The sequence below is a fragment of the Micromys minutus genome, assembly GCF_963924665.1.
Source record: "Micromys minutus genome assembly, chromosome: 19".
NCBI classification, from domain to species: Eukaryota; Metazoa; Chordata; class Mammalia; order Rodentia; family Muridae; genus Micromys; species Micromys minutus.
The window spans coordinates 53238660-53266062 of NC_137954.1; the positions used below are offsets into that span (position 1 = coordinate 53238660).

Consider the following 27403-nt stretch of genomic DNA (forward strand, 5'->3'; position numbering starts at 1 on the left):
TACAATTTTTTAAAATCTATTTATTCTGGTAGCTTCTTTATTAGATCCATTAGAGTTTTTTATGTAGGCAGTCATGTCACCATGACTTAAGTTTTTTTCCAGTCTGTATGTCTTTTACTTCTTGTCATTTTTGCAGTCTGAGAATAGATATGTTTGGGAAATTCTGAAAGTCAAGTGTCAGATTTCCTTCTGTATTAAATATGGGGATAGAGGAAACACTGACTTTGTTATTTGTTAGCTGGAACTTATATGTATTAGGATGGTGTCTATGCAAAGGCAGGCTTGGCTCCGAATTCAAAAGCTGAAAGGCTTTGTTTGGGTGCAGCTTTCCTCAGAGACATAGCTGCACGTAGCCATAGTCTTCTCAGACACACTCTTGCCTTTTTGTTGCTGGTAGGTGTTTTGAGACATGGCTCTGGCTGTTCTGGAACTTGATTGTAGACCAGGCTGGCCTTGAACTTATATTCTACCTGTTTCCACTTCTCAAGTGCTAAGTTTAAAGGTGGAATTTTCTTTTTTCTCTTTTTCCTGTTTTTTTCTTTCAAAGTTACTAGCAAAATAATTAAATCATTAACTAATGATAGAAAAATCATTTTCCCCCTAGATTTAGTACATTTGCTGTACATTGGTTAATATGTATTTCTTTAAATTATTAAATTTAACTTAAAAGGCCTTAGATGTTTTCAATATGAATTTATTCTCATTTATTTCAGATTATGTGCAAGATGGCCCCCATGGTTGGGAAGGATATTACGGAGCGTCTCATCCTTCCTAGGTTTTGCGAGATGTGCTGCGACTGTAGAATGTTTCATGTCCGAAAGGTGTGTCTGCATCCATTTTTGGTCTCCATGTTTAAGAATCCATGGTACTCTGGTATGTGGGATGTAATGATTGTTTTGAAGGAACTCTGTGCGTGATACTGAAATGTTAGTGATGGTTCTGTTATAGGTATGTGCTGCCAATTTTGGAGATATTTGCAGTGTAGTTGGCCAGCAAGCTACAGAAGAAATGTTGGTAAGTATTTAAAGTATTAAAGATAAGCAATACAAAGTAGTGGAATTTATTGATACGGTACTGTGACTGCAAACCAGAAGGATCTTTCTAAGTTTAGAACTGCAGATTGGCATTTGCAATGTGATTTGATAAGGATTTTTTGTTTAAGCATTAGACCACTATGTGAAAAACAGTGATAAACTAGAATGTTTATTAGAATGCTCATTTTACTAGAATAGCTTTGGTGGCACCTAAATCTTGTAGCAGAGTTGTGACATGTCTGTGCCCTATGTACACGTTTGTATGCTTAGAATGTCTGTCTATACATCCATTAGCAAAATGAGCTCAGCAGGTGTAAGCTTTCGAATGACATCTAGCTGTGTTTGTTTGTGCTTTGCCTTTGAATAAATTGGATGTGAGTCAGAAATATTTGAGTTCCAGTATTAAATATATTTGTATGTTTTAAGAATATCCACCATTTAAAACAGAAATTGGCAGGGAAGTGACTGGCTTCCTTTTGTATCCTCACAGCTGCCCAGGTTCTTCCAGTTGTGTTCTGATAATGTATGGGGTGTCCGGAAGGCCTGTGCTGAGTGCTTCATGGCTGTCTCCTGTGCAACATGTCAAGAAATCCGACGGACAAAGTTATCAGCACTATTTATTAACTTGATCAGTGATCCTTCACGTTGGGTAACACTGCTTTTTAAAAGCATTTTCAGTCTAAATGTGATTTTTAAAAAATTGTTTTAATATTTTATTTGTTTATGTCTGTGGATGTTTTGCCTGTATGAATGTATGTTTGTTTGTATGGGAAGTTGTGAGTTACCCTGTGGGTGCTGGGAACTGAACCCAGGGTTTTTGGAAGAGCAGTATTCTTAACTGCTGAGCCATCGAGCTCCATGATTTCAAATTTAAAAAATAATTTACTCCAAATGGAAATGGTCCATGCCTTTAATCCCAGCACGTGGGAGGCAGAGGCAGTTGGATCTGTGATTATGAGGTCAGCCTGGTTTACAGAGTGAGTTCCAAAATAGAAACCCTGTCTTAGACACCCCTTCCCCAAAATGAATTTATAATTATGTTACTCATATATATAAGACTAGTCAGTGGAAGGTTATTAAAGGTTGTCTTTTTGTTACCTGGAAAGTATCACGTTTTTAATTTGACTTGCTGTTTTAACGGTAGGTGGCTCATTGACTTTTTCTTTTTTTTTTGTTTTTTTTGTTTTTTTTGTTTTGTTTTTTTAATATGTATTTTTACCAAGTATTGAGGATGCATATCTTCAATCCTAGTGCTCAGGAGGTAGAGGCAGGTAGGAGGAGGCCGGGTCTGGTTTGCAGTTCTTGTTTCTGAATAGTACAGGAAGCCTTTGTAACTTTTGTTCTGTGTTGTGTTGTATGTGCCACTCGGCTCTGATTGTCTGAGCAGCCAAGTGAAGAAAGTCAGGTTTCTTTTACAAGGCTTTCCTGTTTATCCTGAGCATACTTTGGCTTTTGTATATGCAAAGTAGATGTATGAGCATTAAAATATGTGTACTTCATCTTGCTGATGTCTGTTCTTTTCCTTCGTTCTCCCTTAGGTTCGACAAGCAGCCTTTCAGTCCCTGGGGCCTTTCATATCTACGTTTGCTAATCCATCAAGTTCCGGCCAGTGCTTTAAGGATGAGAGCAAAAGCTCAGATGACCAAGACAGGTGTGATGGGAAAACTTTGTTTCTTTGTAAACAGCATCCCATGTTTTACCCGTATATTGTGTAATTAGTAAATGTTTTAAAATTTCTTTTTAATACAAAAATTATCTCTTCAGTTAGTTATGCATTGACTGAGAAAATGCATGTAACATACAGCTTGATGCCTCATATAGAGAACCACAGTCTGTCTTTTTGAGTGTTTAATGAATTATATGCCTAGAAAAGCACTGGTGTTGAAACTATGTTGAAAACGTCTGTCCTAAGAAGCTATGTGAATGTTCGCTTCTGTGTGCTCTACTCTGACTCTGTTTCCTCAGAGTCATTTGAACTTGGATCTTGGTTCTCTGTCCAAAGAGATCATTATAATCCCTCAACTGAGGGAAGCTTTTTTAAAAAAAAAAAAAAAAAAAAGAATGATTTATATTATTTTTTGAGTACACTGTCACTGTCTTCAGACACATCAGAAGAGGGCATCAGATCCCATTACAGATGATTGTGAGCCACCCTGTGGTTGCTGGGATTTGAACTCAGGACCTCTGGAAGAGCAGTCAGTGCTCTTAACCACTGAGCCATCACTGAGAGAAGCATTTTAATGATTAGACCTAAATTAATATGCTTATTAAATAGAAAAATAACTTAATGATAACCAAAGTTTAATAGAGGTTGAAACCCTGATTTTCAGATTTCTAGATTTAAAGAATTTCTGTTGACACTTTTAGTTCTTAGGATTTGTTCATAGGATGTAGTGTAGTTTGTAGAGAAGTCCTTGGGTCAGACAGTGCATGGGAAGGGAGTGTAAGCCCCTGCAGCTCATACATGCTGTTGACACAGCGCCTTGCTGTGATGCTAGTGACCATTCTCTTCTGTAGGTCTGGGTACTGTGCTATTTGCTTTCTTGGTGTTTTGATTTGACAGTTCTTCCTTTCTTCTCTGCTGCCTTGTTTTACCTTTTTGCCTGTTCTCCTACTGTCCTGCCAAACACATCTGAGGTACTGTTTTTTTTTTTGTAAAGGAAGAGAATATCTCTCTTAATTTGGTCTTCTAGCAAGCATAGTCTGAGTTCTTTGAAAACAGTGCTGGAAGGAGTTTGATAAGAATGGTGGGGTAGGAATTAATGTTGCTTACTTTGCATTTGTGAAGTTCCTTTGCATTTTAAAAAAAGATTTAGTTGATGTGTATGAGTACCCTAGCTGTATGTACACCTGCATGCCAGAAGTAATCAGATCAGATTATAAATGTCATGTGCCATCGTGTGGTTGCTGGGAACTGAACTTAGGACCTCTGGTACTCTTAACCGCTGAGCCATCTCCCCAGCCCTACCACTTTAATTTTTTAAATGATCAATTTAAGTGTTCTGAAGTTGGCATATAACTTGTTCTTAAATCTGAAAGGAGACTAATAAGTGAATGTGTAATGTATAGGGAAGTGTATAAGACAGCATTTGATAGTAAGCATTGCATTCTCTGCCACCAGTGCAGACCCTGCTTCTGAAATATAAAAGCACTGTGAGCACAGTGTGAACAGCCTTGCTGTGCTGTATAGTGAGATGTAGGAGTGGATGTGAGCTGTTGGGCTGTACTTAAAAACTGCAGGTATGTGGCTTTATGGGACAACTAACAATAGTTTGGCTTCATGATTGACTTGCACCATAATATGAGATGTGTCTTGGCCGCAAGTCTGTATTATTTGTAGCACTGGACTATCTATAGTTGCCATGGTAATGATTTAGTAAAGGAAAGGGAATTCCTACGTAAGGAAGGGTTTTCAATACTGTAAAAGCTTGGGCATACTTACACATCATACTCACATTGCTGCCTTAGGACGTGATTTGACTGCCTTGCCTTAAACAGCACTGCTGGTTTTCCAGCCAGTGTAAGAACCCAGTATGAACCTACAATTTGGTGTCTGTTGTCCGGGTTACCTCAGTTCCCTAGATTTTATACTTGTCAATGTCAGACGCGTAAGGCATTTTTGGTTTTGTATTTTTACTATATGTTTTGTGGGTGTGTGATATGTAAGTGTAGGTATGCATGCATGTTTTGTTTGTGCATGTGATATCTGCTGGTGCCCATAGAAGCTAAAAGAGATGAGTCTGCTGGAGTGGAGTTACAGGGCTGCTGTGAGCCACCCAGTGTGGTTTCCTAAGAACCAAGCTTGTGTCCTCAGCATGAACGTTGAACTCCGCATGGCTGAGCCATCTCTTCAACACCCCCCCTCGCTCCCCCAGGAAAGTTTTGCTGCTAGGTTTCCACTACTGTTGATTTTTTTTTTTTTTTTTACTACTGTTGGTTTTGTGTGTAGTGCTTCATCTGTTCTGAAACATTTGCTGTTACTTAATATTCCTAGGAAGATTTATTGATCACAGATGTCTGGCTTTATCAGATCTATCAGGCTGTTGATACTAGTGTGAACATGCTGACAAAGACTATACTTTCAGACAGAGTAAAGCACTGAGATTTGCTTTGTAAAGTTGTGTAAAGTTTGAAATAGTGAGCTCTGGGGCTGTGGCTCAGTGGTGGAACACTTGCCTTAGAATGTGTCCTGGATTTGATTCCCATCACAGCAAAAGTAATTATGCAAATAGACACTCTTGTATTTGCTGAAAGTGTTGCATTGCTCCCTGGCTGCATGCTGTTCTGCATGTACTTTGTTCCATTCGTTGGGCTCATCCTGCCTTTTTTGCTTACTGCTCTCTGTTGGGAAGGTTTATTTCATGTATATTGTCTGTTAACAAAATAGCTGTGGGTGTCCACGGCCTCTGTGCCCCCCATCTCAGGATCAGAACCTGACAGAGTAACTGGGTCTGTACAGCACTTGTTTTAAGGCATATCCACTGCAGCTGTTTGCTCTTTCTCTTTGTCTCTGCAGTCACCGGCACTACACCTGACTCATCGTGGGTGTGTGTTTTGGATTACCATTCTTTGGAAAGTTCATACCTTTATGCAGTGGGCCAGCCCCACCCTAGGCTCTTCTTGTGGCCTCACCTGCCTTCCTCCCAACTTGCATTGTTTGTTTTTCCTTCTTGAATATTTGAGATAGGGATTCTATGTAGCCCTGGCTGTCCTGAACGTACAAAGGTCTACCTTTTCTCTGACTTCCAAGTGCTGGGATTAAAAGAATGTGCTACCATACCTGATTTTTCTCCTTTAATTAATAAACCCCATAAATAAAAATTTTGACTGAATTATTCTAAAAATCTATAGGCTTGATCTGAACAATAAAATTAATTGTTATTGTTTCAATAATTTGGAAATATTTCACTAATGTCAAAGCTTCATTTAATAACTTCATAGTGTAATTATGAATTTACCTTGGAGGTTGTGTTCTGGTGTTTATTTTGTCTTGGCTTGATTATCTTTAACCAGATGAGTTGTGAGTCATTTTGTCCTTGAACTGGTTGTACTAGGTTTGACAGGCTCCATGGCCTCTGTTAAGGAAGTCTGAGGGTATTGGAGATTAACTTGTATGGGACTCACATAGGCTGAGACAGGATCCCGTGAAGTGAAAGCTGGTCTTGAACTCCTGATCTTCCTGCTCCTGCCTGTCTAGGACTGGGATTATATGTAACCTCTTCTTCTTTTGTATGTATATGTTCTAGATGTGACTCTAATTCTTCCAACAGCAGACTCCTAGGCTCCCTCTCTTCAAAACCACAGTTGTCTTATACTGTATGTAGCATTGAGACGCCATTGGTAACCAAGTTACAGGCTTGACCCAACTCAAGCAGCTCTGGGAGGAGATGGAATTTAGGGAATTTATACTTTGGGCAGTCAAAGTCATATACATACAGGATCTCCCAGAGTCTAATACTAGGGCAAATTTTCTCATTTCTTATAGTTTTGAGTTTTAAAAAACAAACATAGGAGCTGGAGAGATGGCTCAGTGGTTAACAGTACTGGCTGCTCTTCCACAGGACTCAGATTCAGTTCCCAGCACCCACCTAGAAGCTCACAACTGTCTGTAACTCCAGTTTCAGGGTATCCAACACCATTATGTATACATATATGCAGGCAAAACATCTATGCATATAATCATTAAAAAAAAAAAAAGAAATGTGTTTTCACTTCAGCAGACTGACTGATGTACTTTTGCTAGAGAGGAAGAAGTGGCTCCATTGGACTGTCAGGGCCATTGCTAAAATTAACACGAAGGTGAGCCGATAACCCAGTCTTGAGAGTAGTGTTTGACCTGAGCAACTGCTACTTAGATTTTGGTGTGTGCCAGAAGTGTGGGCACCTTAAAGTTGTCAGATGATAAAGTCTAAGGCTTTACCTAACCCTTCCAGAATACCTAGTTACTAAAATTTAAAATTTTATGCAGAATGATTCTGGAAAATAAGGAATACCAGAGTCTCTCCTTCACCCAAACATTCTAGCACTGCTTTGTCATGTTTGCTTCCTTATGTGGATTTTTCCCCGACCCCTTGAGTTTTAGACATTATTTTTCTTATTTTTTCAAATGTAGAATCAGTCCACAGCTGTCATCCAGTTACTGACCACAGGAGATCATTCTGTGCCACGGTTAACAGGACAGAGTATTTAGAACTGTATACTTCATACACACTGAGGATAAGCACTTTCCACAGGAGCACTGGCCATGAGCTGTTGGAAGAGTACCTTGGTTCAGTGAATCAGGAACAAGGCAGAAGCCTCCCCTTAAGGTGGCTCCCTCCCATGCTGCTCTGACACCTCACATTTGACACACAAATGCGTGTGCTTATAGTTGTGGAAGAGAAGCACCAGGTATCAAATGCTTTTACTATATGCCATGTTTTCAGATGACATGTGCATGTAAAATTTCAATTTGTAGTTTAAACTTTAAAAAGCACATGTTTTTAGAAATGTTCCTGAAAACGGTGAGCATCACAAAATGGCACTCAGTGCTGTCATGAAAACCTGGGTTGGGCTGGACAGTCATTTGGTGCACTGGCTGCTGCCTATTCCTAGAACCCACGTGGTGGCTTGAAACTGTCTGTAATTTCAGATCCAAGGGATCTGGCTCCATACATGCAGGCTACAGGCAAGTGTATGCACTGGCACACATTGATGCCATACATCAGTGTTGCAGCACCCTTATTTTTTATACTCTCCTTAAATTTCCAGTTTAGTATTTAATTCTGTCACTGAGAAGTTTTAGACACTTTTTTTTCAAGACTTATTTATTCATTATGTATAAGTGCACTGTAGCTGTCTTCAGACACACCAGTAGAGGGCACCAGATCCCATTACAGATGGTTGTGAAGCCACCATGTGGTTGCTGGGAATTGAACTCAGGACCTCTGGAAGAGCAGCCAGTGCTATGAACCACTGAGCCATAGCTCTAGCCCCCATTTTAGACACTTTCAAAAAACCTCTCAGATACTTTGTATTTTTCAGGTATACTGTATATACTTGGTGCTTTGTGAGAGAACTTGTTTTTCTTTACCACATTCAAGTTACAAATTTATATACATCTCCATTCACCCTCATTTGTCTTTTTACTTTCTGTTTAAATCAGGTCACATGAGTCTGGATTGTTTTCTTAGACAGTGTTACCACAGCTCTCCACTCTTTCACCCTTCTGTCTGTCATTCTTCCATCTGGCTGCTTCTGGTTAACCTGCCGTTCAGCATTAGTGTCTCTTGCCTCCTACACTGTTCAACCCTATGTTGTGTTCTTGTGAGTCTGTCTGTCAGTTGCACATAGATAGCACTACCTGGAGTTAGCAGATGCCTAGTCCACCTGGCCAGACTTTAACTTGTGTTGTTAGCCTCTAGTTAGTGCTGTGGCTTCTGTTGATTTGCCCTAGCCAGACTCTGGGTGTCCTGCAGGCTCTGCATGAAGTGAGTGGACACACAGCGTCACCACCTTGACCTCTGCTTACACATTGTTAGCTCTGGTGCTGACATCGACATTCCTGCAGCCTGGCTTCTCTCCAGGTTGTTTTTGCACTACTTGTACGAGGGTCTTGGAAAAAGAAGATGTCTGGTAGGTTTTATAGTTGCTTCATTATATGTGATGGCTGCAGGATAAACTCAGAAATGTGCCTGGACTTTGCATTGTCCCTATGAGCCATGTCCTAGTCGTCTTAGATGCAGGAGGGTGGCCTGTGTTCTGACTGCTGCCTCCCCTCTTAGCATTGGCCTGGGTGCACCAGCCTCTTCTTGGGACGTTTTTCTTTTGTTTGCCTCATAAGCATGTCCCGTTTTTTTTTTTTTTTTTCTAGAAAGTCACATAATTTCCTCTGAAGCCTGTGGCCCCACCTTTAGGTCTCTTTTTGGACTTCAACCCTTATTTGGGGGTGGGCTAGAAGTTAAGTTTTTGAGTCACTCCTCCTTTATAGCTGGGGCTGTCCTGGAAGTCTATGTAGACCAGGCTGACCTTTGTTTTCTGCACTGGGATTAAAGGCATCTGACTAGTTTAGTTGTTATTCTTGTAGTTTATGTTAGTTTACCTGTAATTATAATCTCGGCGCTCTCATTTTAGCCATGTAGGGCCAGGCTCCTTTTAAATTCTTGATCCTCCAGCCTCAACAGGTATGCCCCACCACACCCAGCTTGGCTTCCTGTGTTCATTTTTACTTGTCTATGCTAACGGTGATTGTGCTGGAGTGCGCATGTATGTGCATGCCTATGCATATGTGTGTGAGTCTGGGGCGTGTATGTAAAAGCCAAAGGATTTTGTCAATTCAGTCATCTTTCTCAGTTGCTTTCCACCCTATTTGTTGAGACAGGGTCTCCTACTGAACCTGGAGCTTGCCAATTCACCCAGACTAGCAGACCAGCAAGCCCCAGAGATCCTTTTGCTTCCGTCTCCCCAGTACTGGGGACTATAGGTGTGTAGCTTCTCCTGGCTTATTTATATTGGTGTTAGGGATTGAATTTGGGTCCTTATATTTGTACAGTTTACCTAGACCTACATACCAGATCCTGGAACCTGATTTATTCCTGGATCCTAGTAGGTGCCCGGTAACTACTTGTGTGACAGACAGGAGAGAAGCAGTAGCTTTGCACACTGCCATTGAGGGACAGTGGTTATGGTTAGCACTCATCACACGCTCCCACAGCCCGTCTGTGTCTGCTGCACCATGGCATCCTTTTGGAAAATCCTGTTCTTGAAGAAGCATTGGGGATTGAGGAAGAAATAAAAATAGTCCTATATTTACACTTAAGTAGCTTTTAATACAGTCCCTGACAGAGTTAATTAGTGTCTTCTCTATTGCCCTCTAGAGTTGGTTTTGTTCTTTTTTTTAATCTTATCTTTTATAAGCAAAAATGTTTCAACTCTCAGCTTTTACCATGCTATTAGAGTGAGTAGGACACAAGTGATCCCTGAATAGATAACTTAAAATTTGTATGTATCTTAGACTCCATTGTATTGATTTCTTCTTCATGCTGTTACTAATATTCGTAGTATTATAGTATCCCAGGATTTTTTAAAATCATTTAAAAAAAATTTATCTTAATCTTCTGTACATTGGTGTTTTGCCTTCATATATGTATGTGTGGGAGCGTCAGATCTTGGAGTTATAGACAATTGTGAGCTGCCATCTGGGTGCTGGGATTTGAAGCTGGGTCCTTTGGGAAGGTCGGTCAGTGTCTTACCTGCTGAGACATCTCTCCTGTCCCCAGCATTCCAGGATTCTTGAGTGTTGCCTTCCCCAGCTGTTCATAATGCTTGACTGTTTAAACAAGTCTGACAGGTGTCTTGTTTCGAAGAACAACTGATGGAAAAGCAGCATATGTAAGGTGCAAGGCTGTGGAGACCCTCTAATAGTCTGCACTTAAGTACTTAGCCAGTCCGAATGCTTTGTCATACTTGCCATTAACCTTTTTTCCCCAGTAATTATGTCTGTACTTCCATGTTTCTTTTTTCTCCCCTAAATGGAACAATGAAAGGATCAGAGACGATGGTGTCGTAGAAGAAGAGCAGAGCAGGCCAGAGGACACGCCTTCAGACCTCAGTGCCCCTCACTCCAGTGCCAGGCTGGAGAGCACCCTGGAAGGCTGTGCTGCCGAGACACCTGGGGACTCTGCAGGTGGCATGCTTGCTCCAGTGGACAGCTCCTTACTCTGTACTTTGTCCTCAGAGTCTCCTCAGGAAGCAGCTAGCGATGGTAAAAAGCCTGATAACATCAAGTCTGCATCCTGCCCAGATGTTGGCACCAGCTCCCTAGAGTCCACTCCCTTAGATCAGGAAATGTTCAACTCATTCCATTTCTGGAGGACTCCTCTACCCGAGATAGATCTTGATAAAGAGCTCCAGCAGGACCCCGGGGAGAAACTTGGCCCAGAGAGAACAGGAGATGCACCTGCAGTCCCGGAACCAGGTTCTCCCAATATCACCATGGCTACCCGGAAGGAACTAGAAGAAATGATAGAAAATCTAGAGCCACACATGGATGACCCAGATGTTAAAGGTATGGAAGAGTCCATCATACTATTTATTTAAAGGTGGTTTTAAAAATGCCCCTTAAGACAGCATTGCTGGTCTGATTTGTATATCTAAGATGGCTTCTCTTTGCTGTTTATTGTTGAATAGATGTGTTCACTCAGAAATCACTTTTTATAATTATTCAGTGTTTAACATTTATAATTTTTAAGTTCTGAGTTCTGCTGTATTCAATTTTCTCTGAGTCTCATTTTAAAAGAAGTACTGTAGTCTATATGGTGGAAATAGATTTCTGGGTTTTCATGCGTATGATGTTTTTTAAGAGCTGCAGTTTTACAAGAATAATTTCTTTTTCAAATTTGTATTTGGGGGGCAAGGGATGTTACATATGCATGGCCCACGTCCTCTACTGTGAACAACTGAACTGGTTATTCAATCCTAATGAAAACATTGCCCCTTATCAAGTAGACATGTTAAGTCCTTAAGACTGAGAAGTGAGATGTTACAAGGCTTTCCTTCTGTCTGCTGGAGCTTAGGAACAGGGTTAAGAGCAGAACTAGAAAAAAAGAAAAGAAAAAAAAGAGCAGAGCCATGATGTAGCTAGGTGGTGCTCAAATGCTTTTAAGACTAGGCTTGATGGTGCACACCTTTAATCCCAGCACTTACACTTACTAGGCAAAGACAGACTGATCTCAGTGAGTTCTAAGCCAGCCTAGCCTATATAGAAAGTTCCAGGCCAGCTGGGTCTACATGAGAATTTGTTTCTAAGGAAAAAAAAAAAACTTTTAAATCCTATAACTGCAATCTAATACCATAGTCTGAATGGTTTTTACCCTTTTTGTTCTCAGAACTAAAATTTCTAAGCTATCAGTGTGCTCAAATTTGAGAAAGACCCATTTTTATGCAAATAAAGTAAACTCTTAGGTTCTTTTGGTTTCTTTGTGGCAAAGATACCATCTTATTTTGTAGCCCAGCCTGGCCCCAAGTCTTCCTGCCACATTCTCCTGAGAGCTAGGATTATTATGTTGTGACGCCAAATTCCTAACTAAAACCTTGTTTAAAATTTGAAAAATAGGATCTGTGTGGTAAGTTAGCTGCCATCTGCACTTGTTTTCATTTCTCTGATTTCTAGAGTTCTCCTGTTGTAATTTTATACCTGAAAAGCATTACATTTTATTACATTCTTGATCACTAATATTATTTTAATTTAACTGAATTTGATTTAAATATCTATCTATACAGACAGATACAATCTTGAATCGAGGCTCCACAGATGACGGAGAACATGCTGTATTGTCTCTCTGAGTCTGGCTTATTCTGCATAGCATGCTTTCTAGTTGTGACCTTAATTTTGAAGATTCATTGGGGTGTAGTTCATTCCAGTGGAAGTTACTGCCCTTCTGAATGGATAGTTTTGTGAGAGTTGAGAAATAACACAGTGGCTAGTACCACAGTTGAGATGGAGAACAGTCTTCTCATGCCCAAACATGGCTGCACCCTCTCTGCATCTTAGGACAGATACCTCGGTGACACAGCAGCTCTGGGTTGGCTAACTGGATCCTCAGTAGAGACATGCACTGGGCTCTCTCTTCTTCCTGTCCATCCTCATCCTCCAGATGAGAAGAAACTAGGTGTCTCCCTCTGATAGTCAAGTGTTTAATATGCTTATTTCCTCTAGCTTCTTGTTACATTTCATCAGTCAACCTAAGTTTTATTAAGTTCATCTAGCTTCAGTAACTCATTTTATTTTTTTCTTAAACTTGATTTCTTTTAATTACATACTCTGTATTTACATTTGAGATGTTATATCTTTTCCCCACCCCATTCCCATCTCCCTCCCCTTCCACTTGCCTTCACGAAGATGCACTCCATCCTAAACACTTTCCACCCCAGTGTCTTGGCATTCCCCTACACTGGGAAAACATGCCCTCACTTGACCAAAGGTCTCTTCTCACATTGATGCCGGACACTGATAATCTTCAACTATATATGCTTAAACTTGATTTTTATCCAAAAGGTTTGGTAGCCACTCTTTAAATCTATTCCAGGACTCTCATTACATTAATTTTCATAATATGTATTTTTGAAGATGGCTAATATACTATTTGACTTAAAATTATACTGTAGCTAAGAAATTTCACTATTGATATTATATAGTTATTTAACTGATTATGATACCTAGATCAATTTAAACTTGTCATGCAGTGCTTTTAGATTTTATTAAAATCTGAGGGCATTTTTGTTTAATCTCTATTAAGTAACTCAGTGCTATAAAATGATTTGAATTTTTAGAAGCGTGCTCATTAATTTGGGGCTCTATTTTCTTTCCTACTAGTACATTATAGAGCAGTCCTTCCCTTTAATTCTCCAGAAAGCATGTGAACTGTTCTTAAAAGGCAGACTTTTTATCCAAGACAAGAAACAAAGGTCTGACCCAGGGAGACCAATGCCATGCTGTGTTGTAAGCTTCTCTTGGCAGTAAACCTGGGGGAGAGGAAACTTGTTGGCTACTCTAAGTGGGGGTTTCTCTGCACACATCAAGTTCCAGCTGTTCTTGTAAGGCAGCATTGCTGACATTGCTGAATTCAGTTTCAGCCCTCCTGTGATCATTGATGTTCTTTTCCTTTCTGTGATTTTTTTACTAATGAATTTAAACTGTTTTCATTAGACTACAATAAGGAAGGAAGGGGAAAATCCTTTTGTTAGCTGCGAACACAGTAGGCTCTCATGACAAGTTCAAGCGGACATACCCTACATAGTGAACCACAGATTGTAGAGAGACCCTTGTAAAAGAGAGATGGTGTGCTGAGCCGCAATCATAGTAAGCTCTGGCACATGGCCAGCGGCTCATAGGTTGGACATGCATGGATGGGAAGCAAGCCCACGGAGACAGAGGCCTGCCATCAGACATGTTCTCTCTTTGTTCTTAAGCAGCACTCACATTTGACATCCCATTCAAACATGCACTTCTGTGACATTGTATTTTGTATTGTCAGCTTTGAGCAAACTTCTGCCTTTGCTTTAGAAACTTGAAAGACTCCAAAGAGAGCTAAAATGATTGTCATCATAATTTCAAATTTCAAAATTTCAAAGTTTAAATTCTGAGAACAATGAAAATCCCCAGAATGTCCCATGAATAACATTTGCTTTATTTAAGTAGTGATGACCCACTGAATTAGAAGTTCCTTATGCACAAGTCTTGTATGCCCATGGTCAGATGCTTTAAATGCATTTAGAGACGCCTCATGAGCACTCTTTGTCCATGGTGGAATGTTGCAGGGCCCCTACTGTGTGTTCACAGTATCAGTAGCCCTGTCATCTCAATGCGGCATCTCAAGGACCCTTCCCTTTTCTTTGCTTTTAATAACCCTGCCTTGATGTGGGGAGGGTTAGTATAGATTCAGTGTAAGGCTAAGAGTCTGCACTGACCTCTGCAAAAAGAAGCTTCTCTGTCTAAGGCAGGAAATTCTACAGATGCTACTATCACATATCCATAGGTTGTCTTGAGCAGTAGATTTGAATTTTAAATGTCAAATTTTATATGTGCATAGGGACTGTTACTTCAAGGGGAATGTTAGCTTGTAACCCTCCCCCCCATAAATATTCTAAATTTCTCATTTATTGGGTGGGCTAGAGAATTCCTTTTTCTTAGTTTGAATTTTCTGTATAAGGAAGGCAGTGTTAGTAACTAGTGCCTGGTAAGTTGTTTTGGGTTTGGGCAAGCAAGAGAGTATTCTTGGGATCCCAATTGTTTGGAACAAACTGTAGTAATTTCAAGGGATAGTGAACTAGAGATGTTTAAATGTTGCCGCCATAAACAAGAAGATTCTGCAATCACCATTGTTTCATGTTGGCAGGTTTGTGTGTCTTTCTGCTAGAATAGCTTAGTGAGACTTCACAACTTGATCTATAGACTCCTGAAATTGAGCCCTGCAATAACCTGAAGGTGTCTCCAGCACCTAGACACTGTAATTGGAGTCTAGCACAATGCACATTTGTTTCACTGTCTCCTTTGCCCACAGCACAGGTGGAAGTACTTTCGGCAGCCCTGCGTGCTTCCAGCCTGGATGCTCGTGAAGAGACTAGTGTTGTTGAGCAGCGAAGTGAACTACAAGATGAAGTGGGTGCCAGTGAGCTTCCAGACTGTAACATAAATCAAGACACTTCTGTGCCTTTGGTCAGCGCTGCAGAGGAGGTAATAAGCCCAGTGGTGTTTACCAAGAGAAGCTGTGTGAACAGTCTCTATGGGGACAGTGGTGGTGTGGCCAACACTCTAGCTCGTGTGCTCTGATTGTTACTCATTTTCTAGCTCTTCCTTTTTCATAAAGTAAAAATAATTATTCTCACCTCATCCATCCTTGTGATTTTAGCGTCTTATTAAAGGCTCAAAAAGAGTCAATCCTGTCTGTATGACTATTTAGATGAGTGGATGTTGATGTAGCTCACTGCAGTGAAATAGTCTTACTGGAAACAAAGCCCTTTATCAAGAATAATTAACTCTTCCCTTTTCTTTTTGGAGAGGTGCTTTGTTTCTGATCGGACCATTTCACTGCAGCAAGCAACACAGTACTCTGAGCAGAAGACCGGGACTTGAGGCCATGCTGCGGAGGGCTGTGGCATTGTCTGGACTCAAGTGTGAGGGTGGGTACTGCTCCTAGCATCGTCTTTGCTGCATCATGTAGCTGTTCACATGATCCTACCCTGGTGTCCCTCAAGCCAGAGTCATATAGCATCTGTTTCTTCTCTCTTGCTTTCAAAGAAGGAAAACCACTCACGGCCAGAGTGCAGTGTGGAGTGATAGAGCTCAGGGAAGTGCCAGGCAGGGTGGGTGGCAAGGGCCTCATCCTCAGTGCTTTGGTGCAGTTCTGTTTCTGTGGATGGTGTCCGAATCGTGGGAATATGTGTAGTACCTGACTGACCGTGGATGAAGACTTGACTGCTGTGATACATACACACTGTAGAGTAGATTTTGTGTGAGTTTGTGTTCTGGAAATGCTGCTGTTAAAAGCAGCTGCTTGTAAAACCACATATTAAAAACCATGAGTAGAAATAATACAAAACGACATGACACCTATTGGCTTCTAAGGTAGTTGACTAGAAGAATTCTCCTGGTAGTTTATAAGTGAGCTAATAGTTTTGTTTTTTAATTTGTTGTATTAGATTTATTTAATGTGTTTTGCCTACTTGTTTGTCTGTGGACCATGTACATGCAGTGCCCACAGAGGTCAGAAGAGGGCATCAGATCTCCTAGAACTGGAGTCTGGAGGGTTGGGAGTTACTACAGGGTGCTCAGGATTGATCCCAGACCCTATGCAAGAGCAAGGGTCAACCAGCCCCATAAACTAATTTTTCTAAGACTCGTTTCAATACATTTAACAGCTATTCCACAAGCTTGATTTAAAGCAGGGGAACATTCTTAGGAGGACTTACATATGTTTATAAATCCTAGAAGTTTCTCTGTCTGTATTTCTTGATAGTGGTGAATGGTAAGTAACTGGGTCTGAGAGGCTAATAAGGGAGGAAAACTTTCCAGATGGGCCGTTCTTGAAGTGCATTTTTCTCCTGACAGAACATGGAGACCACTTCTGACTATGTCCATGGAGGGGCAGACATAAGCCCCAGTGGCTTCAGCCCGGATGAAGAGAGGAGACCCAAAGTCCAAGTAAGTGACCAGATGATGTGAGTTCTTAATCCTTCCTCCAAAGCCTGCCTGTGACCTTAGTAATCTTTTTTTGTAATTGCTGGTTTAAAAATTTAAGATAGTTCATCACATGTGTAAAAAGAATATTAAGCTAGTGGCAAAACCAACACAAGCACATATTGTCCTGGTGTCCTGTGGGTATGCATGAAGATGGTGCCCTCTTGACCTTTGGAGGCGGTCATCTGGTGCTGCTGAGGTGCTCCCTGTGCCTGTCAATACTCAGTTGCATCCCAGTTTTTTAGAGATTTTATTTGCCTTACTGTATTTTGCTTTTCTTCTTTAGTCGGGGTCACACTCTAGTCCAGGCTACCCTCAGACTTACTATGTAGCCAGGCGGCTCATGGGTCACAGCAGGCCTCTCAGCAGCTATGCACAGCCATACCTCATCACAGATTTTTGAATTCAGGCTTATCCTTGTCTTTCATTTCCTTTGTGGAAATGTACCTTGGCGATCTTTCCCATAATAAGCAAGCAGGAGCCTCTTAGCCTGACAGCTACAGCTGAGTCTCCATAAGGTGCCTGTGGGTCACTGCAGACCACCGCCTCCCAGCAGTTTCTAGTATAGTGTCTCTGTTGTTTGCCTCTGGGGACTCATAGGTAAGATAGTCTATGCCATAAGTGTGTTTCTTATGGAAAGTAGAATCATTGTGCATACTGTTTTGAAACATACTTTTCTGTTAAGTTGTTAAAAATATTTTAAAGTTAGTGCACATAGATTTTTCATTTTCAGCAAATTACATGTTTACATGCAATATAACTAAAAAGGAATGACAGTGAATTCTCCTCCACTCACCCAGCTTACGGTCTCAGAGTCCCCTTCCAAAAGTACACTGCACATGCATTAGCAAGACTGTGCACATCTTCCCTTATGTGCTCTAACACTGTGTACACGTTATCTACATTTTTATAGAGGAGGTATGGCTTTAACACTTTGGTTTGTATTCTTGAGATAGTATCTTACTGTGTAGCTCTGGCTTTCCTAGAGCTCCACCTGCCTGCCTCTGCCTCCTGAGTGCTGGAAGTACGGGCACACACACAGCACACCCTCTCTAGGAGGAAACTCAAGGAGACCTGCCAAATATATGTGTATGTATGCACACATAAATACATTTGCTTAATACATGCTATTTTTTTTTAGAGTATGTTTTTGGCATGTGTGTGTGGAAGCCAAAGATTGATTTGGGATGTCTTCCTCAACCACCCTCTACTCTGTTTTTTGAGACAAGCCTTTTGCTGATCCTGGAGTGTACCAATCTGGCTAAACTAGTTGGCCAGCCCCAGTAATCCCTTCTCAGTCACTAGGTATTTCAAGTTTTGGAATTAGTATCGATATATTTTAAAATTAATTAGTCACATTTATGTCTAACCTGCTAAAAACTTATTTAAATGTTCAGATGTGCTGTTTTTTTTTTGTTTTTTGGTTAGGATGTTGTACCCCAAGCATTATTAGATCAGTACTTGTCAATGACTGATCCTTCTCGAGCACAGACAGTTGACACTGAGATTGCTAAGCACTGTGCATACAGTCTGCCCGGTGTGGCCCTGACCCTCGGCAGACAGAACTGGCACTGCTTGAGAGAGACTTATGAGACCCTAGCGTCGGACATGCAGGTGAGTGAGCTATGATGAGTCTGCAAGGAGGCGTAGTGCTCAGTTTCCACAATATGAAGACTTCTGTGTCCTAGCAAGTGGTTGGTTTTACAGAGAACTGTGCCAACTTAAACCAAGAGCACACTTGTCACGGTAGACATGTGTGGTCCAAGTTTATCATAGGTGATGCTAAAAGATGGCACCTCCCCAACAGTCCTGCTATTAGACTGGTCCTGAGTTTTTGTGTCTGGGTGCCCAGAGCTTTAAAATGCACACATCCCCTGAGAGTACACAGAGTAAAGCACTGGTAGGGATTATGTGGACATCTGGCTTTTCTGTCTCTTTCTAGGCTTTCATCATCCCTTGTTCAGCCTGATTTTTGTGTGCCAAAGTTTGATCCTCTGGCCCCCTACCAATCCCAAGAAATAAACACAAACAAAAAGCCAACAATAAAAACTGTTCTTATAGTTACTGTTATTAACTTGTTATTAAAGGCAGTTGTTGGGACTGGTTTCCACAGATAGTAAATGTAGTGCTCACTACCTGTTCAGGGCACAAGGGCTGTCAACTCTGCCTCCTGTGGAAAAGGCCCTTCCAGCTTCCTAACTGTGGCTATGGGCAGGGAAGGAAGCCAGGGCCCAGTCCCAACTGTTCTCGGGCTCTCAGCATTCCAGGGCCTTACATGCCTTGACTTCGTACTCCCCTGCTCCGGTACACATCTGCCTTTGTCTCATCTTAGATGAGTTACCATGGACAGGTTTACTGTTGCCTTTGCACTATAAACACAGAGTTCTCTGTATTTCTTAAATCATCAGTTCCATACAACTAAGTTTTGGGTTTTCTCCAAGAAAACACAGTACAAGACTCTGAAGGGAAGTGTTGTGTGGGGTGGCATAGCAGCAGTTCAGGGGTCCAGTGTTCAAAGAACTACACAAGTTATTACTGATACCCAAACATGTGTTCCTTCATAAGGGAAAAGGAAGCAGTAAGTACCATAAAGGGATTTGAAATTTTATCACAACTTTTGACACATGGTAGAATTTTAACTTAATGTCTGTTAATTCTGATCTGATGTGATTTTTTTTTTTGGGTTTATTTGGAGATGAGGTCTCAACTCTATAGCCCTGGTTGACTTGGGACTATGTATATACAAAGTCTAAGCTGGTCTCAAACTCACAAAAGTCCAACTGTCTCTGCCTCGCAAAGTTCTGGGATGATATAATTTTTTTCTTAAAGTATATCTGTGCATGTGAGGGTTGTGGGGTAGATGTAGGTACGAGAACATTCTCTGGATTCAGGTCTTTCCTGCCAACTGTGGGGTCAGTGGATCAAGGACAGCTTATCTTGCCTGCTGAGCCATCTTACTGGTCCTGGATGAACTTTCTGAGATTAATAATGTCAGAGTACAAAACACTGTGCTTAGATTTCTCACAGTTTTTATTTCTACAGTGGAAAGTTCGAAGAACTCTAGCCTTCTCCATCCATGAGCTTGCGGTGATTCTTGGAGACCAGCTGACAGCTGCAGACCTAGTTCCAATTTTTAATGGATTTTTAAAAGACCTCGATGAAGTCAGGATAGGTGTTCTTAAACACTTGCATGACTTTCTAAAGGTAACTTCTAAATTCTTTTGCATAAATATATAAAACATATACTAAAAGTACTCTATGCCTAAATTCTGATTTTTCTTTTTTATTCATTTTATTGTGCTAGCTGTGTTTCTTACTAAAAGAAAATAATAGCCCTAATTTTCTGTTAACTGTGGTAACACATGCTTTTCTAAGTGTGTTGTACCTTGAGGATAATATGATGTGGACACTTGTTCTGTTATTAACTTTGAGCACCTTTGTATGGGGTCCACTTGATTTCTTTCAGAGTCAGCCATTCTACATGGTAGTTAGTAAGAAACTGGAAAGACAAAGCTTTGAGTTCTGTGGATTTCCTGTGTTCAGACTTGTTGCAGTAATTATTAAAAAAATGAAAAGGGCTTATCTCCTTACCAGCCTCGAGGTCTCACTTCGTGGGCCTAGTATGGATCGGCTAGCACAGACACTATCGCTCGGTCCAATCTGCCCCCCAAGGTCTCACTCCATCTGCACGACTCTCTTCCCTGTGTTTATTCCGCCTGCCCTACTGCTCCCATCCTGGGGTGTTTCTTTTCCCCAAATCCCAACACAAACACAATTCTAAGGCTTGATAGCTTTTCATACAGGTTTATATATTCAGTTCTCAATCCACAAACTCTCGACACAAAAAGATTACATCAAATGGACAAAGATACAAATTGCCCTTCTATACGAGATACTAGACCTATAAAATCTTTAAATTTTGATAGCTACTTAATGCCAATAAAGCTCACCTGGATCTAATTCATCCTTCCCGAGGTCCATCTTGGAGCTCCTCTCCTGGCCCTCCTCCATCCTCTGACCTCTTTCTCTCCCCAGTTCCTTTACCCTGCCCAATCACCGGCTCTTGCCTTTATTTTACTAATTAAAATGGGAAGGTTCAGATGAAGTCACCTACATGAATATGTGACTAGGCAGCCCTTCTTGGGAAAGTGAGGTTAATGTTAAAATACGAACGGTTTTAAGATCACCTACAATACACCACATAAGAGTCGTGTGTGTGTGTGTGTGTGTGTGTGTGTGTGTGTGTGTTTGTGTGTGTGTGTCCTACGTGGATGTCTGTGCAGCATGTGTGATGTCAGAAGAAGCTGGGTGGATCCCTGCAGTTAAAGCCCTCAGCAAGACCCCCGAGTTCTCACCACTTAAGCACTGGAGGCTCTTTGGTCTTCCTCTAATTCTAAACAAGGATGCTGAGGTGGGCTCTGCTGCTGTGTTTGCTGTCAAAGCAAAAGACTGATATCAGGCTCATATTCCAAGCACCTGTGTGATGACTGTGTAACCCCAGTGATGGGCACTAAAAATGGGCAGATTGCAGGAGGTAACTAATTGGCCAGCTAGCCAAAAAAGCAGGATCAGTGAAAGACCTTGTTTCAGAAATAAACTTTGCACCATTGCTAACTCACCATGTTCTCTTCTGGCCTCTATCTCTCTCTCTCTCTGTGTTCACATAGACACAGTATAAAGTACAGCTGCCACTCATCTTTAGGACAATTACCATGCTTTTCAGTCTAATAAAAGCATTTTGTTTTGTTATTTTAGCTTCTTCACATTGATAAAAGAAGAGAGTACCTTTATCAACTCCAGGAGTTTTTGGTGACAGACAACAGTAGAAATTGGCGCTTTCGAGCTGAACTGGCAGAGTAAGTTGTAACAGCTTATCAGCACTATCTTGCAGAGATAGGTTTATCTCATCTCTACCTTTCTATGTTTCCTCCTGGCGTCATGTCCCTCACATTCTGTGGCTTTATTCTTTCCCGTCATACTTGCCTTGCTACCCTGGCTTCCATGGAGCATCCATTGACAGGATGCTGTCTATATACTGTGGCCTGTCACTGTCACTTAGGATGGCTGGCATTGTCTTTTCTTAGGGTGGGCTGGGGGTGCCATTTGACCTTTTTCTACTGCTCTGTTCCATCCTTAGCTCCCAGCTGTCCTAGTGCTCATGTACTGGGGTGTGCATAGCCAGTTTCCCCTTTGGCCCTGCCTTAGTTCTTAGAAGGCCTTTGGCTCTTGGGCTTCCTCAGGGGCTGTCCCCACCCACTGGCTGTGGTTGCTGGTGGACAGCCTTCTGCATGTGCTGGCCTGCCTCTTCTCCCTAGCAGTAGGATATCCATTTGTAACCTTACATATGTGGGTGTTTGTCTTCATGTATTATCTGTGTACCACGTGTGCTTGGTGCCTGTAGGCATCTGAAAAGGGTGTTACCCTCTGGAACTGGAGTTATAAGTGGTTGTGAACTGTCTGGCTGTTGACTGCAACTTCAGCTGGGTTCTTAACCACATTTTGGAAAGTACTTTTTGCACACACTATCCCTCAGGTGCTGTAGTTTGTGTCCCTAGGGGCTTGCCACTGTGGGATTTAATGTCAGGAGGAGGAGGCAACTAATCCTGTTGCCCATAGCAGATGCCCCACTGGAGTCCTGAGCAATGAATGCTTGGAAGGTTCCTCCTGCTGCACCCGTAGCTTTCCACTAGGCTCATGTGTGCCTTTGTGGAGTCTTCCTGCTTTCTAAGCCAGTGTAAGACGGGTCTATGCGTGATGTGCCAGTGAATAGACATGGACACATTTTGCTGTTTCTATCCCTGAATGCTTTTAGTTTATTTTGTTGGCTCTGGGTAATAAGAGAAACTGCTTACTTAGCATATGAAGCTAGTGGCTGGAAGTGGAACTGATTTGGTACTGCTACTGTTCCAACACAGAAAAGAAGGAAACAGGTAAATACCTGTCTGTGAGCATCAGCTGTGCTCATTACACTTAAGTACACACATGCACATGTACCACACTGTGCCACTGAGGATTATGGGGCCCCACCTCTCAGTACAGCCACACCGGACACAAGTTTCTATCACATGAATGTCTGGGGACAAACCATGTCCACACCCCCAGCCGTCCAACATAGTGTTCCTCAGGGCGGTAGCATGCTTTGAACTCACAGGTATGGAGGTCTCCTTCTATGTATTCCAGCTTAGAGGTTGCCCAGCACAAAAGTCGGCTTGGTCCTAAGAACTTGGTTTCTTGTTACAAAGTATCTACATGATTAACCTGATGTCTCATTTTTTAAACCATAGTTGAATGTTATTTTTATTGTTTGTATCTTTGTAGACAGCTGATTTTACTTCTAGAATTATATAGTCCCAGAGATGTTTATGATTACTTACGTCCCATTGCTCTGAATCTGTGTGCAGACAAAGTTTCTTCAGTACGTTGGATTTCCTACAAGTTGGTATGTCTGTGCTCGTTAGCCTTTCCATCTGTCATGCGTCCACTTGGAGGACACAAGACAACAGCCTTAAACTTTATGCTTCCTTTTAGGTCAGTGAAATGGTGAAGAAACTCCACACAGCAACACCGCCAACATTTGGAGTAGATCTCATCAATGAGCTAGTAGAGAATTTTGGCAGGTGTCCAAAATGGTCTGGTCGACAAGCCTTTGTCTTTGTCTGCCAGGTAGGAAAGGCCTGGGCACACTTGCTTGTGAAACTTCTCCTAGTCCTGCCTCTGAAGCTTTTCCTATAATCATGAAGTTACTCGGGCTGTCTTTCATGAGGTTGCATGCTTCTCCAAGTTAGACATCTGTTTGCTTCATTTGGCCAGCACATCCTCAGGCTGGCATGCCTAAGTGCTATCCGCACTCACCCACGTGTGCCACAGCACTCCATTCATACATCACAGTGCCCACCAGAATGCAGGGGTGAAGTAAAGGTTTGCACTGGCTGCCCTGGGTCTCTGTAGAGATGTTTGAAACTGACTGAAGCCACTCGAGGTACAGGGACCTGTAATCTCTGCACTTGTGAAGTGGACAGAGAGGATCACGAGTTCAAAGCCAGCCTAGCTGGCCTAAATAACCTAAATGGAATGGGGGAAGGCACTTGAAATTTACGTAGTGATATCCCTAAGACTCAAAGATTAAAGAAAAGCTTCCAACTACTTTACCACCATCAAGGGCAGGGGCAGGATTTACTCTTATGGAAGTATCACATGGTATTGTTTGAGTTCCCATGCACCTGGAAGTTCGGTGTGGACACCCAGTTGCATGTTCTGTGTGGTGTTCGGGCTCTGGCCTCACAGCTGACATGCTTGTTCTTCCCACCAGACTGTCATTGAAGACGACTGCCTCCCCATGGACCAGTTTGCTGTGCACCTGATGCCACACTTGCTAACCCTGGCAAACGACAGGGTTCCCAATGTTAGAGTGCTGCTTGCAAAAACTCTGAGACAGACTCTGCTAGAGAAAGGTGGGTGGTGGCTGACAGGATGTGTGAACAGTAAGGGGGGTCACAGTGGCTAGGCCAGCATGGCACATGTCTTTAATTCCAGCACTTGAAAAGCAGAGACAGAGGCAGGTGAATTTTTGTGAGTTGGGGGCTATCCTGATCTACTGACAGCCAAGGCTACACAATGAAACTCTGTCTTGAAAAACCAAAAAGGGTGGTGGGTTGGGGAAGGTACTTTAATGAAGACACTGGTGATTGGGTAAAAATCCTGGACATATGGTATTTTTCTAACCTAAAACTTAAGTCTTACAATATTGGTGATATGGTGTTGGGGGAGATGGTTCAGTTTGTAAAGTGATTGCTTTGCAGGCATGAGGTCTGTCTGCATTTGATCCTAAGAACCTGTGTAAACATGTGGGATGTTGTAGTGTGCATCTTCCTGTGTTGGAAGGCAGGGTCTGGCAGATCTCTGGAACTGAGTGGCCAACCAAGCTAGCCAAACTGACAAGCTTAAAGTTCAGTTAGAAAGCCTGTCTCAAAAAAAAAAAAAAAAAACAAAAAACAGGGTGGGTGTGTGTGTCTTAGTCTTAGGGTTTCTATTGCTTGACCAATGACACCATGACCAAGAAGCAAGTTAGGGAGGAAAGGGTTTACTGAGCTTACACTTCCACATCATAGTCCACCATTAGAAGAAGTCAGGACAGGAACTCAAGCAGGGAAGGAACCTGGCAGGAGCTGATGCAGAGGCTGTGGAGGGGTGCTACTTACTGGCTTGCTTCCCATAGCTTACTTAACCTACTTTCTTACAGAACCAAGGGCCACCAGCCCAGGGATGGCACCACCCACCATGGACTGGGCCCTCCTCCATTGATCACTAATTGAAAAAATACCTACGGCTGGATCTCATAGAGGCATTTCCTCAAGAGAGGCTCCTTCCTCTCTGATAACTCTTAACTTGTGTCAAGTTGACTCACAGAGCCAGCCATTCATATATACACAAAATTTTCATAATTTAAATAATGGGAGGCAACCAAACTACTCAGCAGGTTAAAAGACCAGCCACTCAGCCTGCAGACCTGAGTTCAGTCCCATTACCTCAGGATAAAAGGAGAGGGTCAAGTGCCAAAAGGTATCCTCTGGTCTCCATACACCAAGGCTTGCATGCCCATTGCAAAGCAAAGACACTCCCTGTAGCTTGCAATTTACTGGGGTATTGTGGCTGAGGGTCTAAGAGGCTTGTCTTTTCCCTTTATTCATTAAGCAGAAGATAGGCACCCGCAGTATTTGTTGTTTTTAGTACTGTGACTGCCTTCTCCAAATGCCACATAAAGTTGAGTGTGTGAATTCCTGAGCTGAGGTATGGAAAAAACAGAGTAAATCATAGGATAGGAATAAATCAACACTACTATTTGTATATTTTTACTTTTTTTTGTAGCCTTAATTCTGTAGTCAAGGCTGGCCTCTAACCCAGAGATCTACCAGCCTCTGTCTCCTAAGTGCTGGGATTAAAGGTGTTCAGTACCACTGCCTGGCTCTTCCCCAATCCCATATATATTTTCAAAAGAACAATAAAATGCCCCTGCCCCCCAGAAAAAGGGTCTGTGTATAATTGGTTTTTAACTGTTGCTTTTCCTTTTCTGAGCTAATAGTTGAAAATGTTTTAATAAACATAAGCTTTTTTACCAAGAGTTTTGTCTATCACCAAAACAATAAATCTCACAATCCCTCTTGAATTTAGTGCTTTCTTTCCTGCAACAAGTGAGCTTACAGACTCTGAGTCCACAGGTTATGTTTACTCTCAGAGAACTGTTATTTTGTAGGCAGTGAGCTTTTTACACCTGTCTGTATTTGACTAAGCTCCAAAACGCCAAGACTAATGTTGTGTACTGCACATTGTTTCCAGAGTACTTCTTAGCTTCTGCTACCTGTCATCAGGAGGCCGTAGAGCAGACAATCATGGCCCTTCAGATGGATCGAGACAGTGATGTCAAGTACTTTGCAAGCATCCACCCCTCCAGTACCAAACTCTCTGAAGATGCAATGAGCACAGCTTCCTCCACCTACTGACCCCTGACCCACGGTGTCCTTCCTGCATCCACAAGAGCCTGGCCTCGACTGCCTGCGCCACTTGGGACAGCTGTGGTGGGGGGCCTTCCTCCTGCCAACTCACTCGCAGGTGCAAGTTGCCTACTTCCAATACCAGTGGTTTTAAGAGTCAAGAGAAAGTACAGTAAACACTATTATCTTATCTTGACTTAAGGGAAAGTAAATTCTCAGAGGATTATAATTGTCACCAAAGCCTTAACTTGTTACTTCATCTTCCTGACTGAATGACTTGAATTGGCAGAGCATTTTCCCTTCGGGAAGGATGAGGTTCCCAGAGACCTGCATTGCTTTCTTCTGGTTTTATTTAAAGGCTGATAAATGACATTCTCATGGCCAGAAGAAAAGGCCTTCAGTATTAGCCTAAGCATTTCTTCCAGGTGCAGAGCCTATTTGGCTCCTTGGCTGCCCTGCTCAGCCCAGCCCAGCCCAGCCCAGCCCTAAGTGTGAATAGTTCTTGGCGTGTATAAATGACAAAGGAGTTTTTCTTCTCCTAAGGGCTTGATGTTAACACTAAATAGAATCTGATTTTGACTCCTAATGCAGCACATTGCTGTACACATTTACAGAATGTTTGCAGAATCTCTCCTGATTTTTTTCATGCTGGTCATGACCTGAAGGGAATTTCTTAGCACGAATATTGTGTCAGGTATTTTTAACTTGATCATGGTCAGCTCTGAGGTGCAACTTTTTCTTCCCATGCTGCACCCCTGTGACCACTCTGGGGCGTGCAGCCTTAATCATGCTGTTAGAACTGTTGTGGTACAAGTTCCAAATAAAATTATTAATAGGATCTATACAGAGACATACCACCCACTTTGTTTTCTGAATGTCTACAAATAAATGCAATCAATATGTGACCTGTATTACTTAGCATACGATGGGAAAAAGGTTAAAGTAATTGTCTTTAACTAGCTTAGCGTTCACATGCCAGCCCTCCTCTTGGCAGACACAGCAGCCTGAAGACCAAGATACTTTGAACAGAAACCTTGTTCTGAAGTTCCCGAAGCACAGAAAAGCACCTTTGAGCTTTGGTTTCCTCATCTGTAAGGCAGGAGTTAGTAAAACCCTGTCTCCGAGGGCTGATGCAGTTGCGTGGGGGCTTCTGGGATGGCTCAAAG

General features: G+C 41.9%; 1 protein-coding gene across 3 annotated transcripts in view; it reads left to right on the forward strand.

Annotated features, from left to right (window-relative positions):
* PPP4R1 (protein phosphatase 4 regulatory subunit 1) overlaps nucleotides 1–26753 on the forward strand; it is a 46888-nt gene extending 20135 nt beyond the window's left edge. For all 3 annotated transcript variants that reach the window (XM_080933449.1, XM_080933447.1, XM_080933448.1), the window contains exons 7-20: nucleotides 714–821; nucleotides 949–1014; nucleotides 1525–1683; nucleotides 2573–2685; nucleotides 10559–11079; nucleotides 15074–15246; nucleotides 16621–16713; nucleotides 18178–18363; nucleotides 19792–19953; nucleotides 21505–21605; nucleotides 23068–23188; nucleotides 23278–23412; nucleotides 24059–24200; nucleotides 26083–26753. In XM_080933449.1, the coding sequence (XP_080789575.1) occupies nucleotides 714–821; nucleotides 949–1014; nucleotides 1525–1683; nucleotides 2573–2685; nucleotides 10559–11079; nucleotides 15074–15246; nucleotides 16621–16713; nucleotides 18178–18363; nucleotides 19792–19953; nucleotides 21505–21605; nucleotides 23068–23188; nucleotides 23278–23412; nucleotides 24059–24200; nucleotides 26083–26246 (2244 nt within the window). In that variant the 3' untranslated portion in view covers nucleotides 26247–26753. The remainder of the gene's footprint in view (nucleotides 1–713; nucleotides 822–948; nucleotides 1015–1524; nucleotides 1684–2572; nucleotides 2686–10558; nucleotides 11080–15073; nucleotides 15247–16620; nucleotides 16714–18177; nucleotides 18364–19791; nucleotides 19954–21504; nucleotides 21606–23067; nucleotides 23189–23277; nucleotides 23413–24058; nucleotides 24201–26082) is intronic.
* Nucleotides 26754–27403: the final 650 nt, after the last annotated feature.